This window comes from Anopheles coluzzii, chromosome 2 (genome assembly GCF_943734685.1).
Source record: "Anopheles coluzzii chromosome 2, AcolN3, whole genome shotgun sequence".
NCBI lineage: Eukaryota > Metazoa > Arthropoda > Insecta > Diptera > Culicidae > Anopheles > Anopheles coluzzii.
The window spans coordinates 67946194-67960921 of record NC_064670.1 but is presented as its reverse complement, the minus strand read 5'-3'; the positions used below and the strand labels follow the sequence as shown (position 1 = coordinate 67960921).

General features: G+C 40.9%; 3 protein-coding genes across 12 annotated transcripts in view; 1 reads left to right on the top strand and 2 right to left on the bottom strand.

Moving 5' to 3' along the window:
- Nucleotides 1-10158, bottom strand: part of LOC120953085 (folylpolyglutamate synthase, mitochondrial) — a 44188-nt gene extending 34030 nt beyond the window's left edge. For 5 of the 10 annotated variants that reach the window (XM_049606518.1, XM_049606520.1, XM_049606517.1 and 2 more), the window contains exons 1-2: nucleotides 9412-9945; nucleotides 9169-9354 (exon numbers count right to left, since the gene is read on the bottom strand). In XM_049606518.1, the coding sequence (XP_049462475.1) occupies nucleotides 9169-9354; nucleotides 9412-9576 (351 nt within the window). In that variant the 5' untranslated portion in view covers nucleotides 9577-9945. The other 5 variants (XM_049606513.1, XM_049606512.1, XM_049606514.1 and 2 more) reach the window with 5 other exon arrangements.
- Nucleotides 10159-10908: 750 nt separating this feature from the next.
- On the top strand, nucleotides 10909-12199 carry LOC120953084 (vesicle-trafficking protein SEC22b-B). The gene is made up of 4 exons (XM_040372765.2): nucleotides 10909-11082; nucleotides 11147-11256; nucleotides 11320-11575; nucleotides 11935-12199. Exons 1-4 carry the CDS (start codon nucleotides 11008-11010, stop codon nucleotides 12127-12129), a joined length of 636 nt encoding a protein of 211 aa, XP_040228699.1. The 5' UTR covers nucleotides 10909-11007; the 3' UTR covers nucleotides 12130-12199.
- Nucleotides 12200-12439: 240 nt separating this feature from the next.
- On the bottom strand, nucleotides 12440-13966 carry LOC120953083 (box C/D snoRNA protein 1). Its single transcript, XM_040372764.2, has 2 exons — nucleotides 13796-13966; nucleotides 12440-13739 (listed from the first exon to the last, which is right to left on the bottom strand). The coding sequence occupies exons 1-2, from the start codon at nucleotides 13852-13854 to the stop codon at nucleotides 12764-12766; spliced, it is 1035 nt and encodes a 344-aa protein (XP_040228698.2). The 5' UTR covers nucleotides 13855-13966; the 3' UTR covers nucleotides 12440-12763.
- Nucleotides 13967-14728: the final 762 nt, after the last annotated feature.

Here is a 14728-nt window from a genome sequence, read left to right as displayed (position 1 = left end):
AAGAAATTCCTTGCGATGATCAATTATTATCGACGCTTCTTGCCACATGCCCTGACGACACAAAGCATCCTACTTGAGATGACACCGGGGAACAAGAAGAAGGACAAGACATCGCTAAAGTGGACGCCCGAATCTAGCAAGGCATTCGACCGATGTAAAGAGCAGCTACAACAAGCCGCGCTTTTAGCTCACCCTGCCTTAAACGCAGAGTTGTCACTCTGGACAGACGCTTCCGACTTCGCCGCTGGAGCCGTTCTCCACCAACGTATCGACGGCCAACTCCAGCCCTTAGGATTTTTCTCTAAAAAGTTCGAGAGCATCGGACACACTGGTGCAGTATTGTCGTTGCGGCATCACGGCCGCCCCTGCTGCACCAGCATCCTCGTCGAGCCCGGTGAGCAGGCACAGTGCTGAGGCATATCGGCTGCCCCCTGTGCATCTTCATCGCCGGCGCTCCAGCTGCACAGGTGCATCTCGACGGCGAAACCACTGTCGCCCCTGTGCAGCAACATCGTCCCAAGTCACAGTCGTCTTGCGCGGCATCACGGTCGCCCCCTGTGTACCCTCATCGTCAACGTCATCATCATCTTGCGCGCCCTGCACAGCAGTTCACCGGCAGCGACATCACGGTCGCCCCTGTGCAGCGGTACCAGCTGAGCCGTCCAAGCGCGCGCGGCACCACGGCCGCCCCCTGTTCAGCCGCACATCGACGCCCCAACGGCAGCAGCATCCGGAGAGCTGCCTCAAGAGCATCATCGGCGTCCGCTGCAACTACGTACGACTGCGGCAGCTGCAGTGGCACCAACAACAACACCAACAACAACAACACCGACACCACAGCGGCTGCAACGGAACGAGCGAGCGCAGCACATCGGCTGCCCCCTGTTACAACCCGCAACGCTCATCCCGTTTGAGCGTATGGCATGGAGGCCGGTCTGCACTCACCCCCGTTACATAACGTCCCATGAGCCGTACGCTTGCCACGCCGGTTTTATTCGTAATAAAACCGCTGCGTCGACTTAAGCTGTACCGGTTAAATTAAAACGGGGAGATGTTGTGGACAGACCGCTGTTAGGATTGGCAATATCCTACACTTCGATCCTTGAACCCGACTGGATAAACCTATGTCGGTGCTACTGGAGGAGCACGAGCTCATGTCTTGCGTGGAGCAGGAAGCGACGGATGATCATCGTCTTATAGTAAACGAGAAGGGCAATGCTCAAGTCAAGGAGGCTGCAGTGAAATTTCCGAGCAGATGTTAAATAAGGAAAGGCGTTGCAAGTCGCTGCTGATTTCTCGGATTAGTGACAACATGCTTGAGTATATCTAAGATCAGCAGACACCCAGGGCTATTTGGTTGGCCTTGGAACGTGTGTTTCAACGAAAAAGCATCGCCAGTCGACTTTACCTGCAAAAGAAGCTTCTCACACTACGGCACGACGGAGGAAGGTTGCAGGATCATTTCCTAACCTTTAAGCGAATCGTCCGGGACTACAAGTCAACCGGAGCAAAGCTGGAGGAAATCGATATCGTTTGCTATTTACTTTTGACGCTTGGGCCAGCGTATGCGACAATAATTACAGCTCTAGAAACGATGCCGGAAGACAAGAACGATGTAGAAGAACGTCTAACACTAATCTAATTTTTTTTTAATTTGAACATGTTTGATGCTTCAACGACCTGCTAAGCATCATGTGGCACAGTATTGGTATAGAGGCAATAATTATTTTTTTTAATGTGCCGAAACCTGTCTCGAGTTTTCGGGTCTCGACACACGCACACGCACAGCGTGGGGAAATTGACCGTTCACTCTATCGTGTCGCGATCCCCCACCCCGCCCGGCGCTTTGGATCAGGATGCGCAACAAGATAGCTGAACCAGCCGTTCTACCGATAGCCGTACTCGCTCGTGCGTGTGCGTGAGTTCGTAGGTGCGTTCTCACGTGCGCGCGTTCATAGGTGCGTTATCGCGTGCGCGCATTCGTGGAAGTGTGGATTCGCTACCTGAGAGACAACACAACCATTGGATTGGTAACATCATCTTTGCGACTGGCTCTGCTAATGGGGGTATTAAAAAGACACACGATCTAAGCAAACGTGCGTGTGATATGTAGCACGTTTCTTTCCAATTCAGCTAGCAGATGCAAGTGGAAACAACATTATGAATTGAATTCATACAAAAGAGAGTTCTGATTTTGTTTATTACGGTGAGCGTATGGTGCTGCACCTGTCCGTCCAGAATCTGGCGGCTTGTTGGCTTGGAGTCGGTATCGTGACGCCATGCAACCGGCGCTGCCTTGGAATGGGTTCGGATCGGTAGGTTCTAGTGATGGGAATAGTTCCGAAAATTGAGGAACGGAACGAACCTGCCAATCTGGAGAAAAAGAACGGAACGCGGAACGCAGGTTCAAGATGACCTGCGATGGTTACCTTTTTTTTCAGTTGCTCACTTTATGCATGGTTAACTTGAAAGTATTCATTGAATATTGTGTAATATATTTTTTGTGCAGTAATCACACAGTTTCAATTAAACAAAGCTAAATAATAGTTTAGGACCAATGTGTAAAACTATTATTCTACTAAAATATAAACGCTTAACTTAAGTTTTGTTGTTTTTGTTTTTACTAAAATTAATCATTATTCCCCTTTTATACTTCTAAATAAAGAAGTAAATCAGAAATTTGTTGCAACGCATATGAAATTTTGATGCAAAATCAAAAAGCTTATAAGTTTAATCGGATTTTTAAATTTCGTATGTACGGATGTACGGTGAACTACCGGTGTGAAAGTGTTCGGTAGTGCACTTTAATTGTTCATAAGAATAGCGCTGTTTCACGGGGCGATAAACGGCTTTAAAGAAATTATTGCGGAAGGCTAAACGTGTCATGCACCCTAAATATTTAGTTGCACAAAGAAGATCTCAGGTAATAATTCAAAATAATTCATTGGAGATGCATGCGCAACGAAGCAGCTTAGCACCCAACACAAAGCAATTCATTGACTACCACAATATAGTCCAAATAACGCACCTATACTGATAACATCCATATGGCAGAAGAGAGACATTTCATTCATTGCGCTTACCGCTAGTGCAGGATTGTCTCTTTAAATTTTGGCGATTAGCTTCCCACCAATCACAAATCTCTATCCTTCTCTGGCTTCACGGCTCAGGTGTTGTACCGTTATCTCTTGGACTGAGAGAGTATGGCTTGCGCTGTTATCACTCATATAGACAGAATGTGTGTGTGTGTGTGTGTGTGTGTGTGTGTGTGTGTGTGTGTGTGTGTGTGTGTTTGTTTGTGTGTGTGTGTGTGTGTGTGTGTGTGTGTGTGTGTGTGTGTGTGTGTGTGTGTGTGTGTGTGTGTGTGTGTGTGTGTGTGTGTGTGTGTGTGTGTGTGTGTGTGTGTGTGTGTGTGTGTGTGTGTGTGTGTGTGTGTGTGTGTGTGTGTGTGTGTGTGTGTGTGTGTGTGTGTGTGTGTCCATACTAGAAAGAAGCAAAAGAGAAGAGAACGCCGTTCTTTACCGGAACGAAAAGAACGCTGAGAGAAACAGGTTCAGACTTTACCTGCTTTCTTTGTACGTACCAAATCGGCCCATCGTGTGAAAGAGAGCAGATGATCGTGCGTTCCAGACCGGATCGAAAAGAACGCTAAGAGAAACAGGTTTAAATTGAACCTGGATGATTTGTTCACAGCAAACCGGCTCATCAATACAAAGAGAGTAGAATGTCGTGCGTTCTAGGCCGGATCGCAAAGAGCACTGAGAGCAACCGGCCCAGCACAGATCACAAAGAACGCTGAGAGCAGCCGGTTCAGATCGGATCGATATGATCGTTGATAACTGCCGGTTCAGGTCGGATCGCAAAGAACGGTGGGAGCAACAGGTTCAGTTTGAACCTGCTTGGGTTAAAAATAAGGATCGCGGTCCGGATGCTTGCATGCTGGAACGGATCGCACCTGGCAGATTCGGAACGCAACGCGCATCACTAGTAGGTTCATGTTTTGGTCGAGTGTATTCCGTGCATTTGTCGCGCCACAGCGGTAGACCCGGCAGCACCAAAGTCAAAACAAAAACCTTCCCCGAGTGTGGACTGCTATGCTAAGTTCTTCTAATTATTATAATTATTATTATTGGGATAATGGCCTACGCGATCATGCCGGCCTTTTCAGGACTTGAGTACCACGTAGCCGGATAGTCAGCCCTTGCTACGGCGGACGGTTCATACGCGGTTAGAACCCACGACGGGCATGCAGATGTGCGGAATGATGGCAGTGCCGCGGGCCCGCTCCTATCCAGCGTGCATCTTGCATACTGCCACACTGTCTCCTGCTCGAAGTTACCACACTGTAAATATCTTATTAGTAATTGTATAGTAATTGTATTAGATACATAGCTAAGTAGTATTGCGTTGATAGTGTTAGGTTTAATTATAAGTATGCGTGAACCACATATGTAATAGATATTTTCGTAGAATAAACTCAGTCTGTAAGCAACCTCCGAAGAGAAGCGACTCGACTCGATAACTTCGATGCATACGCTGCAGGCAGGGGGAAGAATGCACCTCCACAATAAAAAAAAACAACGTCATGAACCAGCGGCGGAAATAACGGTAGGCGGACTAGGCGGTCGCCGAAGATCTCTAATCTGTAGTATGCCGTATGTCTACAAGTGGACAGATTATTAGCGACAAGGGCCCCCGGAAAGATGGTCTTTAGGGCTCCGTGGCTGGAGAACCATATACACCTCCCCTCCCCTCATGGCGACTACAATTTTAGGGCCTGTGATCGATGATCGTAGGGGTCCCATGGCCACCCCCCTTTCCGCCGGCAATTTAAGTATACTGTTCAATCTCCCAACAGCTGTGTGCCACTACCCCCACCTCCCTGTCATCAGGTACCATTGACAGGGGCCTCAATTCGTCTTTCCACCTTTCATGAACACCTTCCTTTCTTTGGCCGATGGATCATAACATTTCGGAAGAAAACACATTTGGCGACAGTTTTGCACACACACGCACACTCACACCCATGCGCAGACGGCACAGCATATCTGTGCAATCTACACCATACGATAGCAAAAGCTTTGGGTAACAAAGTTATGCTAAATGCTTAACACGTTTAGTTCGATGGCAGGCCCCAGGGACTGCCAGTGGACTTTCCAGTATGCCGATTTCACAATCAGCCTGCGTTCTATATGCTAGCGGAAAGGAAAGTTGATGAAAATCAGCGCCGGGATGAACGTGTTAATGTGCATTAGGCTCTGTGCGTTGCACAGCAAACCCTCCAGCGTGAGCAAGCGATTCCTTAGTCACTCATTACGCTTTTTTGGTTTGATTTGTGAAAATTCAACTTCATCGCCGCAATGTTTGTTAACGGCTTTTTTAAGCGCCACAGCAACTCATGAGCATTCCCAAGTGACATTTCCCAAGTGACATTTTCGAGCAGATTGTTAGCGTTTTTCGAGTTGCTGGAAGCTTAAAGAGCAGGCTTAAAACTGGCTTAAAGAGCAAGCGATATTGCAGAGTTTAAGCTTATTATAACAGTTGAAACGTCAGTGTGAAGCGTTTTTTCTGGTGGCATTTTGAGAATTGTCATCACGTTGTGCACAAGCTACCGGCCCAAAACAAAACATGTGTACTCTTCAATCCGTATGAAACAAAAAGTTTATTAAAAAACACTCTTTCACGTTGATTTGTTGGTACATTCATTTCCCCGCTATTCTGATACTCCTAGATAGATCGTTTAATTCTTCTTACTCAGTGTTTTGGTTGTTTATCACCGAGGACGAAACTGCAAGCTTCCTGTTTGCCCAGCTTCTACCGAAGTTCTGACATAAACTTCAACGCTTCAACACATCGTTGTTCACTCACACATCCATGTTTTCAAGCGTTTATATGAGGCAATGGGTTAAATCGAGCTGTTCACGAGGAGTTTAAGCTAAAAATGTAGAACAGTTGTCACCTGGGTTGTCCACACGCGAGAAAGAGATAGCGCTATGGAGGGAAAAAGCACGGACGACGGCTGACAGCGATTGGCCGTCTGACGCACCAACACATCCAAACCTTCGACAGCGCGCTCAGGCGAAGGGTATGAGGCGGAGCCAGGGACGGGTAGCTCGACTGCCCGCACGACAAAATCGAGCAGTTTTGTAGCTCGGATTTTCGATCGCTTTCTGCCAAAATCGATCGAAAAAGCGAGCAGAAATGTCAGGGAAAACGCTTAGATTCCGATCGAAGAAATATATCAATCCAAAAATTTCAGCGCTGAAAATTTCGAAATATTTCATTTATAAATTTAGCGAACAATTTTGCGAAATATTGCGAAATATTTCACAACCATGCGCTGTGAAATATGTTTGCAGTTCGAGTATGAGAAGTTTTCGATCGCTTTGCGCAGCGGGTGGCTGCTTGACAAATTTGCCGTTGGAGAGAAAAGGAAGGCATGATAAAATTCTCATAACGCCATGATTTCTTCCATCGCTTTGCACAGCGGGGCTGGCCAGCGCAGGATTTGGTACATTTCCTGCGCAGGAAACTGCTCGAATTTGCGCAGCGGGATTCAAACAGCTGAGGGCCTTGTCTGTGCTTTGTCGCATGCGATTTTATCGCACGTGCTGTCAAACGCTTTTTCGATTCATATTGCTATTACAGTATAAAGTCGATTATCCGGGCAGCTCGGGACCGGAAGATTGCCGGTTAACCGATTTGCACGGATAATCGTCCAAGAAATGTCAAATTCATATAAAAATTATAAAATTCACTAGTTTTATGATTAATACGCCTTGAATCAATCGATTAATCGTTCGTAGAATATTATTTAATCAATAACTATAGGTTTAACAACTGTTCATGAACAAAAATGAATTTCGTAAATACCACTAGACACTACAGAGCTGCACAACAAACTGGTTGCCCACTTGACTATCGCTGCAAATTTTCGCCGTATATTTGAACAGCTGTCACATTTATGCGCACGGTTAAGCCGCCCACCGGTTTATCCGCCCCCGGATAATCGACGTTCTACTGTATTTGATGATTTTAATAATTTAACAATTATGAAAAATTAGTTTGTGGTTGTTCCTTCAAAAATGTCACACATTTAGTTTGACAGATAACATCGGATGCGGCGTCCGACGAAATATTTTATTTTTAATTCTGTCGTACGACGAAATCGCACGTCCGACGTTATCTGTCAAATTCCATATTAAATTTTGACAGACCTTCCGATAAAATCGCATCCGATGGAGCACAGACACGGGCCTGACAGGCTGAAATTTCAGCCTACCAACTTAAAACGGAAAAGACACCTATGTCGTTAGAGCGTATTGAATTTCTTGATAATGATGAATAAAAACAACAAAAATGGGAAGCAACGAATGATTATTTCGGATAAAGCCAAGATAATCGAAAAATTAAATTTAATGTGAAAGGTGACAGAAAAATTATCCTGCCTTATTAGACGTTCGAGAGGTCTTTTCGTGCCTAAGTCTAATTTTGACAGATACATGCCGATCGAGAAATGACAGTATTTTCCTCTGTCTAATAAGGCCTTTATTTGGGCAAGGATGCTGGGGCGTCCGATGATTGTTGTGTTACTGCATTTCTCGATTTTTCCCTTCTTTTGTGCAGAAATCATGTTATTCACTGAAATCGGATGATTATTTCTTGCTTAATTTAGTATCTAACGATTGTTTGATTTCATTCGTTACCACAAGAGTTTCATTGCGTAGTAGATGTACACATAAATCTCTCTAAATTTAGAGCTACGAATGCGGCTCCTATCAAATGAATCGAACCAGTAATTAAAATATCGCAGGTTTCACCTTTAAATACAAAGTCTTCATCGATTTGCTTGAAAACAGATTCAATTGATTCATGTAGGAAACCCTCTTTATGTTGAATTGTCTGACTCCAATATTCATAATTTTGCCTGCACCGCTGTAATTGAAGCTCGAATGGAAAATTATGATTCATAGCATCTACGCACGTCACTGTATCGCGAGGAACACTAGGAGTAAAAAATGCAGCGTCGAATTTGATCATAGACGAAAGAGTAGAAAGTAGCTTTGCTGAGTCTCTGTCTCCTGTGGTATTAAAAATCAGAAGTCGTTTGTATTGGCTGAAAACGTTAAAAAACATTATGAAATTTTTATCTTTGATGCTCAATTTGCAACCTTACCTATGGGATTTCATATTATACCATCGGGCACATAAATGTATGCTTTCTAAGGTATGAGCTCCATCGAGATAAAGTGTCTTTTTTGTATCATACAGTATCCTCTGCAACCTTCCCGGCCAGAAACAGCGGTCAATGCCTTCCACTGTTTGTTTTGTAACAATTGATGTTATGTTTTCTTGTGATATTTCGGAAATATTCTTGTTCATCCAATTTGTAGCTATCTGAATAGCTAATGAGGTGTTCAATTCAAGAATATCAAGGATATCACACGATTCGTTAACCAATTCTGGTTTCTTAGCCCACTGGTATGCTTTTAATTCTGATGGTACGACGAACAGATTTGCCTGTTAAATTAAAAAAAAATTACAACAAAAATGTATTGTAGGAATGTGATTCGGTTATCATTTGGTCATGAAACAAACCTTTAACTTACGACATTCTTCCCTTATAATTTCCATACACTCAGAGGGTTGAACAACTGAAAACACATCAGAGCCACGTTTTATTATACCAGCTTTCTGCCATGCAATTTCTTCTAATGTATTGCCCAGCAGTTTTGTGTGCTCCAAACCAAGCGAAGTTATACCTACGGTACCAGTTTTAGGTAAAACATTCGTACAGTCATATCTACCTCCGATGCCCACCTCAATGACGCATACATCAACACTTTCTCGTAGAAACACATCCAAGGCCAAAATTGTCAAGAAACAAAAATATGACGGCATATCTCTGCTATGCTCTCGATATGCAAGTAATTGTTTATAAATTTTCCAAAAATATAAACGAAATTTATCACTCGATAGAGGCATTCCGTTAAGTCGAACACGTTCTTTAACCGAAACTAGATGCGGCGAACTAAAAAATCCGGTACGATAACCATTTGACCTCAAAATTGATTCTATCATAGCACAAGTAGATCCCTGTGTTGATGACACATGAAAGCATCACAATCATTAAGATAAGATTGGAAAGCACATAACATAGAGTATTACCTTTCCCTTTGTTCCAGACACGTGTATCACAGGAAGTTGGTTCAAATGATCCATGGAAACACCAATACGCAACAAATACTTGAGCGTGTCGTTTATATGCTTATTGTCTTCACTATGTTTTCGAAGAATTGAATCTTGAAGAACGCTGGAGTTGGATTGTAATGAGTTTAATGAAGAAATTGCATTCTGTAACAAGAACATACTTTATAATACGTACTTTTAAATCCTCAAGATAATGCTTACCTCGTAGCTCTCGTCTAGAGTAGATGCAACGTTGGAACCTTTCATTGTTGACAATAGGTGCGATTTAACGCTAGAAACATGCAACAAAGAAATCGAAGCCGTTTCACATGTAAATTTATTCATCATTTTTCTCCACCTCACAGTAAAATCAGCAATACGGAACATGAAATGTAGTGATTATGTATTTAGCTATAGCAATAGAAACAACCTATTATAATCGAGTTTAAAATTCCAGACGCATTATATGATTAACGATTGATTCGACAGAGCTCGTAAAATCTTTGAATCTTGTAAATGTGTTATGTTTTTTCGACTTCCTCTTATCAAAATTCTCTTATCAACATGTTATTCCCATGAACATTCCCTGTAATATGATCATTTTAACACCATATGCAGGCTTATCCCAAGATTTACTATTGATGGCCCTATTAGACTGGGTAGGTCAAGGACTGTGTAGGAAACAAAGTGGGTAAAAAGGAGTCGTTATACAGAACATTTGGTAATCAAGGCTTTAGAAAAAAATACAAAACCAGGATTTACGGCAGTTGTCAAATGCGAAGAATGTTGCTGGTATACGGGTATGATAAATGAATTGTTTTCCATTAAAAAATATTTGTATATCACTAACAACTTGTATTTTGCATCCACACTTTATAAATCGGCATTTTTCACGTGATATTGCGGCTGCTGCCTGTAAATAAATATCGACGACTGTTGTCAAACTGAATCTCAAAATGGCAACATGCCAAACGCTAAGAAGACACCTCCTCTATATTCCACCAAGGTGGATTAATTATATCAGGTGGTGGATTAGGGCCTTTGGGGGGTCGCCATAGTTGAGGGACTTTACGTCGTTTTAAAACCGTTAACCATTGGTTTCCGCACACAAAGCTTAGCAAATAGAACAGATTTCTTTGTTACTACGTGCAATTTTGTGTTTCTATTGATTTTATCGAAAAAATGAGATATATTAACAAAAGATTTGATGATTTTTTTTATGCATGAAATGTAAAATCATGTGAGTGAGACTTGTAATCTCACGTAAATTGTCCATGCGGGTCGTAAATAATGAGGAATTAATGTGAAAATTGAAAAAAAATAATGCTTTCTTAATTTTTATCATCAAAAATGTCGAAAACACAATGAATTATAGAATAAATTCACGGAATAACACAAAATAACACACTTTAATCCATGTTTTAATGTTAAATAAGAACTCGCGAAGTCCAAAATAATTATCCAAAATATTTTTATTAATATTTAATCGAAAAAATTGGGTAGATAAATTATATGAACAAATTTAATAAATGTAAACAAAGTTTGAGTCCTGGGGATCTTACGTCAAGTGACGAATTGTCAAAATGCACTAGAGTCCACCACCTGATATTTTTAAATCCACCTTGGGCCAATCCTATTTTGGCTAAAATGACCTCGTTCCTACACAGTCCTTGGGTTCTACCACCTAATCTTCTAAATGCACCTTGATTGGTTCGCTGTGTCATCTGTAGATTGATTTGTTTTTCAGGTGACGTGGATGTTACCTTATATTATATTTTGGTTTGAGTGCAAAACACCTGTAGTGATTAATTCTAGAGAATGGCCCTCATGACGATGATTGCACGCTTTGTAGATGGCCTTCCGCTCGTGGGAACTATGCAGGAAGATGAGCAGGTAGTCTGAAATATTAATGGATTATTGTGTCATTTATTTATCAGATTCGTTCGTTGTATTGCAGTCCGGCCGAAGCATATTGGAGTATCAAAATCAAGCTAAATTGCTGTTTCGAAAACTGGGACCCAACTCACCAACCCGATGCAGCATAGAAACCGGGCCTTATTTGTTTCAGTGAGTTTTTTAATATATTTCAGTTTCGGGGAACTTAAACCTAGTAATTAACATTCGTTTTAGTTATTTGATCGAACATGATGTTTGCTATTTAGTTATGTGCGACAAGGTGTTTTCGAAACGAATCGCTTTCACATATCTGGAAGATATCGCCCAGGAATTTCACAGTAACTATGGAAGGAGAGTAAATACAGTGACTAGACCGTACGCTTTTATTGAATTTGATATTTATATCCAGAAAGCCCGGAAAAACCTAACAGATCGTAGGAGAAATATAAATGCTATAAATAATCAGTTACAAGATGTGCAAAGGATTATGGTACGTACATAAACAATTTTAAACACATGTTCCTGTAAGGGCCGTGGCAACGCTTATCGGATGTGATCTTCTCGGACGCTGCTTTCAAACGCTATTTTGGGTTACTTTGCAATTATTTGGATGATCTTAATAATTAAACCATTTAAAAAATTTATTGATCCTACATCATTAAGTTCACAGATAAAATGGGATTCCGATCCGACGGAATAAAAAAAGTTGATTCCGTCGTACGATGAAATCGCACGACCGACGTTACCTGTCAAATTCCATATAGTTCTTGTTCCATAAAATCGCATCGGGTCAGCATTGCCACGGCCCTAACAACGAAATTTCAATTTTCTAATTGATTGATCGTCTAGGTACAAAATATTGATGATGTTTTGCAACGCGGGACTGTTCTATCTGAACTGGATACCAAAACACAAAATTTATCGATGCTCTCTCAGAAGTACAAGAAGGATGCTTCATATTTGAACCGCAAATCGCTGTACGTCAAGGGAGCAGTAGCTGGAATAATTTTAATTTTGTTTGTGTTATATTTTTGGGTCATTTGATAGTAATTTATATGTCATTCAAGCTATGTGTTGTATAATATAAGTGATATTAAAAGAATGATAACTCAGACTTGTTGATGTTTTTTTTTATTACTATGTAAATACAAATGAATTCTTTATATTTCTACAACGTTTATAAACAAATATTTTCAGAGTGATTGCATAAATCATATTGCATATAAATTGCATATAAATTGCATTTTTGCTAACAAATTGAAACCGCGTAAAAGCCAGAAATATTAGAATTTTCTGCACGAATCATATAAAATAAATGATAAATTGTATAAAAGTACTAAATTAGATCAAAACCTCCGAGTAATCAATAGTTTATTAGTCAAAAACGTTAAATTCGACTTACACGAATATTCGAGTTACGCGGATTCGTCGGGAACACAGAAACCGCGTAACTTGGGAGCAGACTGTAATTCAGTTTCAGATTCAATTATTTATGACAGACCTATACTGATTACGATTATTGTGTAAAATGAGTGGAACACACAGTTCACACAATGGATGTCATAATTGGAAACAAACTAAGATGATTTAGGATCAATTATATCACCAAAAAATCAATTCTAATCGTTATGAATTAGATGTAATTGTACTACAGTTAGATTTTTTTTAAATCAATTGGTTACGATTTAAATCGTTTTGAAATGCTATTCTCATTCAATGTTGTATCGTCTGAATCTGAAGAGTCATTCTGCAACATTTCAAAACTGAAAAAATTTATCCTCTTGCTAAGGTTCTTGCGTTCATTTTTCGCATTACTCAAACTTCCATCATTATAAGGTTGCACTCCACTTGCACATACATGAAGAGTATGGTTGATATGACATATTTCGTCTTTCAGATCATCATCACTATCGATGATGTTGAACTGGTCCAGCTGATCATTAAGCACCACATAAATTGTCGGATATTCCACAATAGTTTTACCCCGTAAAGAATCGCGCAACGTATCGTGAATGTTCAGCAATGTTACTCGATCGTAACTTTGTTGAACTCCTTCCGCTTTAAGAAGTAATGAGACTCCTGCTACGCCTCGTGCTTGATAATTTGCCAGTTTGTCGACACCGGGGACGATGTGTTTCGATGAGGGTTGTAAATATGTGTCTACTATGTCACAAAGTTTTGAATCTTCGCAAATATGTTTGTCAATATACACATAGTTTTCATTGGTCTGGGGGAAACACCATTCGATACGCCAAAATATTTTTTCAGTTTTAAAATCCAAAAAGGATGTATTTTTTTGCCGTTTGCTAAAATTTTGAAACATAAACTTTAGTACAATCCCGCGATCCAAAGCAGCTTGTTGAAGACGCATCATGTGAATTGGAAGATTTTTTTTGTGATAAGTGAAACGCTTCCTTTGATCACGTTTACGGTCCTGAACGAATTTCGTACAATCTTCCAAAAAGTAATAATCGTTCATTAGATCCATTTTGGTCATTTTCACTAGCGGAATGTATTGTGTGCGGTCTCGAATGCCATTACATTTCAGTTCTGTTTTATGAATATTCAGACACTCCATGCTACATGTTTTTACATCACAACGAGGACAAGTGTATTTGGCCGCATTGGCAGTACAAGCTTCACAGTATCCTAATCTAGTAAGTAAATTCAAAAATTAACCTTAAATTCGTCAATCTGATGAGTAGCTTACCTCTTTCCAAGAATAGTTGAATGTTCAGCATTGGTCTCAATCGAAACTATACTCGCCATTCTTTACGTTTTCATGATATTTAAAATCATAGAGAAACCTCCCGATATTTAAGTCTGAGAGCTTCAACAATTTTCGCACGTGTATAGTGACAGCGCCTTGGAAGTCGTTGCGGGCAAGGTGGATTAAAAATATCAGGTATAAGAACAAGGTGTATGTATAGAGAAGGTCAAGGTGGAATACAGAGGAGGTGTCCTCTTACCGTAAAAAGCAGTGGTCTAATCTTGTTGCGCGCAACATTGTTGCTGGCTGGTACGGATTTTAACAGCTAGTGCAACTTTTTTTTCCGGCCAAATTCAAACCAATTTGATTTTTGTCCTACGGACGTCACACGATGCGTAAACTTTGGCGTAAACTGGAACCCTACCCAGCAAGGTGGATTAAAAATATCAGGTGGTGGATTAGGGCCTTTGGGGGGTCGCCATAGTTGAAGGACTTTACGTCATTTTAAAACCGTTAACCATTGGTTTCCGCACACAAAGCTTAGCAAATAAAACAGATTTCTTTGTTATTATGTGCATTTTTTTGTGTTTATTGGTTTTATAGAAAAAATGAGATATATTAACAAAATATTTGATGATTTGATTATGCACGAAATTTAAACTCTTGCGAGTAACCGCGCGGCTACATGAGGTGAAATATCAAGGTGGATTTAAAAATATCACCGTAGCAATAGACGATGCGCAATCTCAGATTGCGCATATATTTATCTGTCAAACGGGTCGGTTTGATATATTTATCTGTCAAAAAAAATGTATATACCTCGGACATATAATCTTGAAAATTTATGCGCAATCTTGGCGCAATCTGAAAATGTATGGAAATGACGTTTATAGCTCAGGGTTGGCTACGCGAAATTACTTATGTTTTGATAAA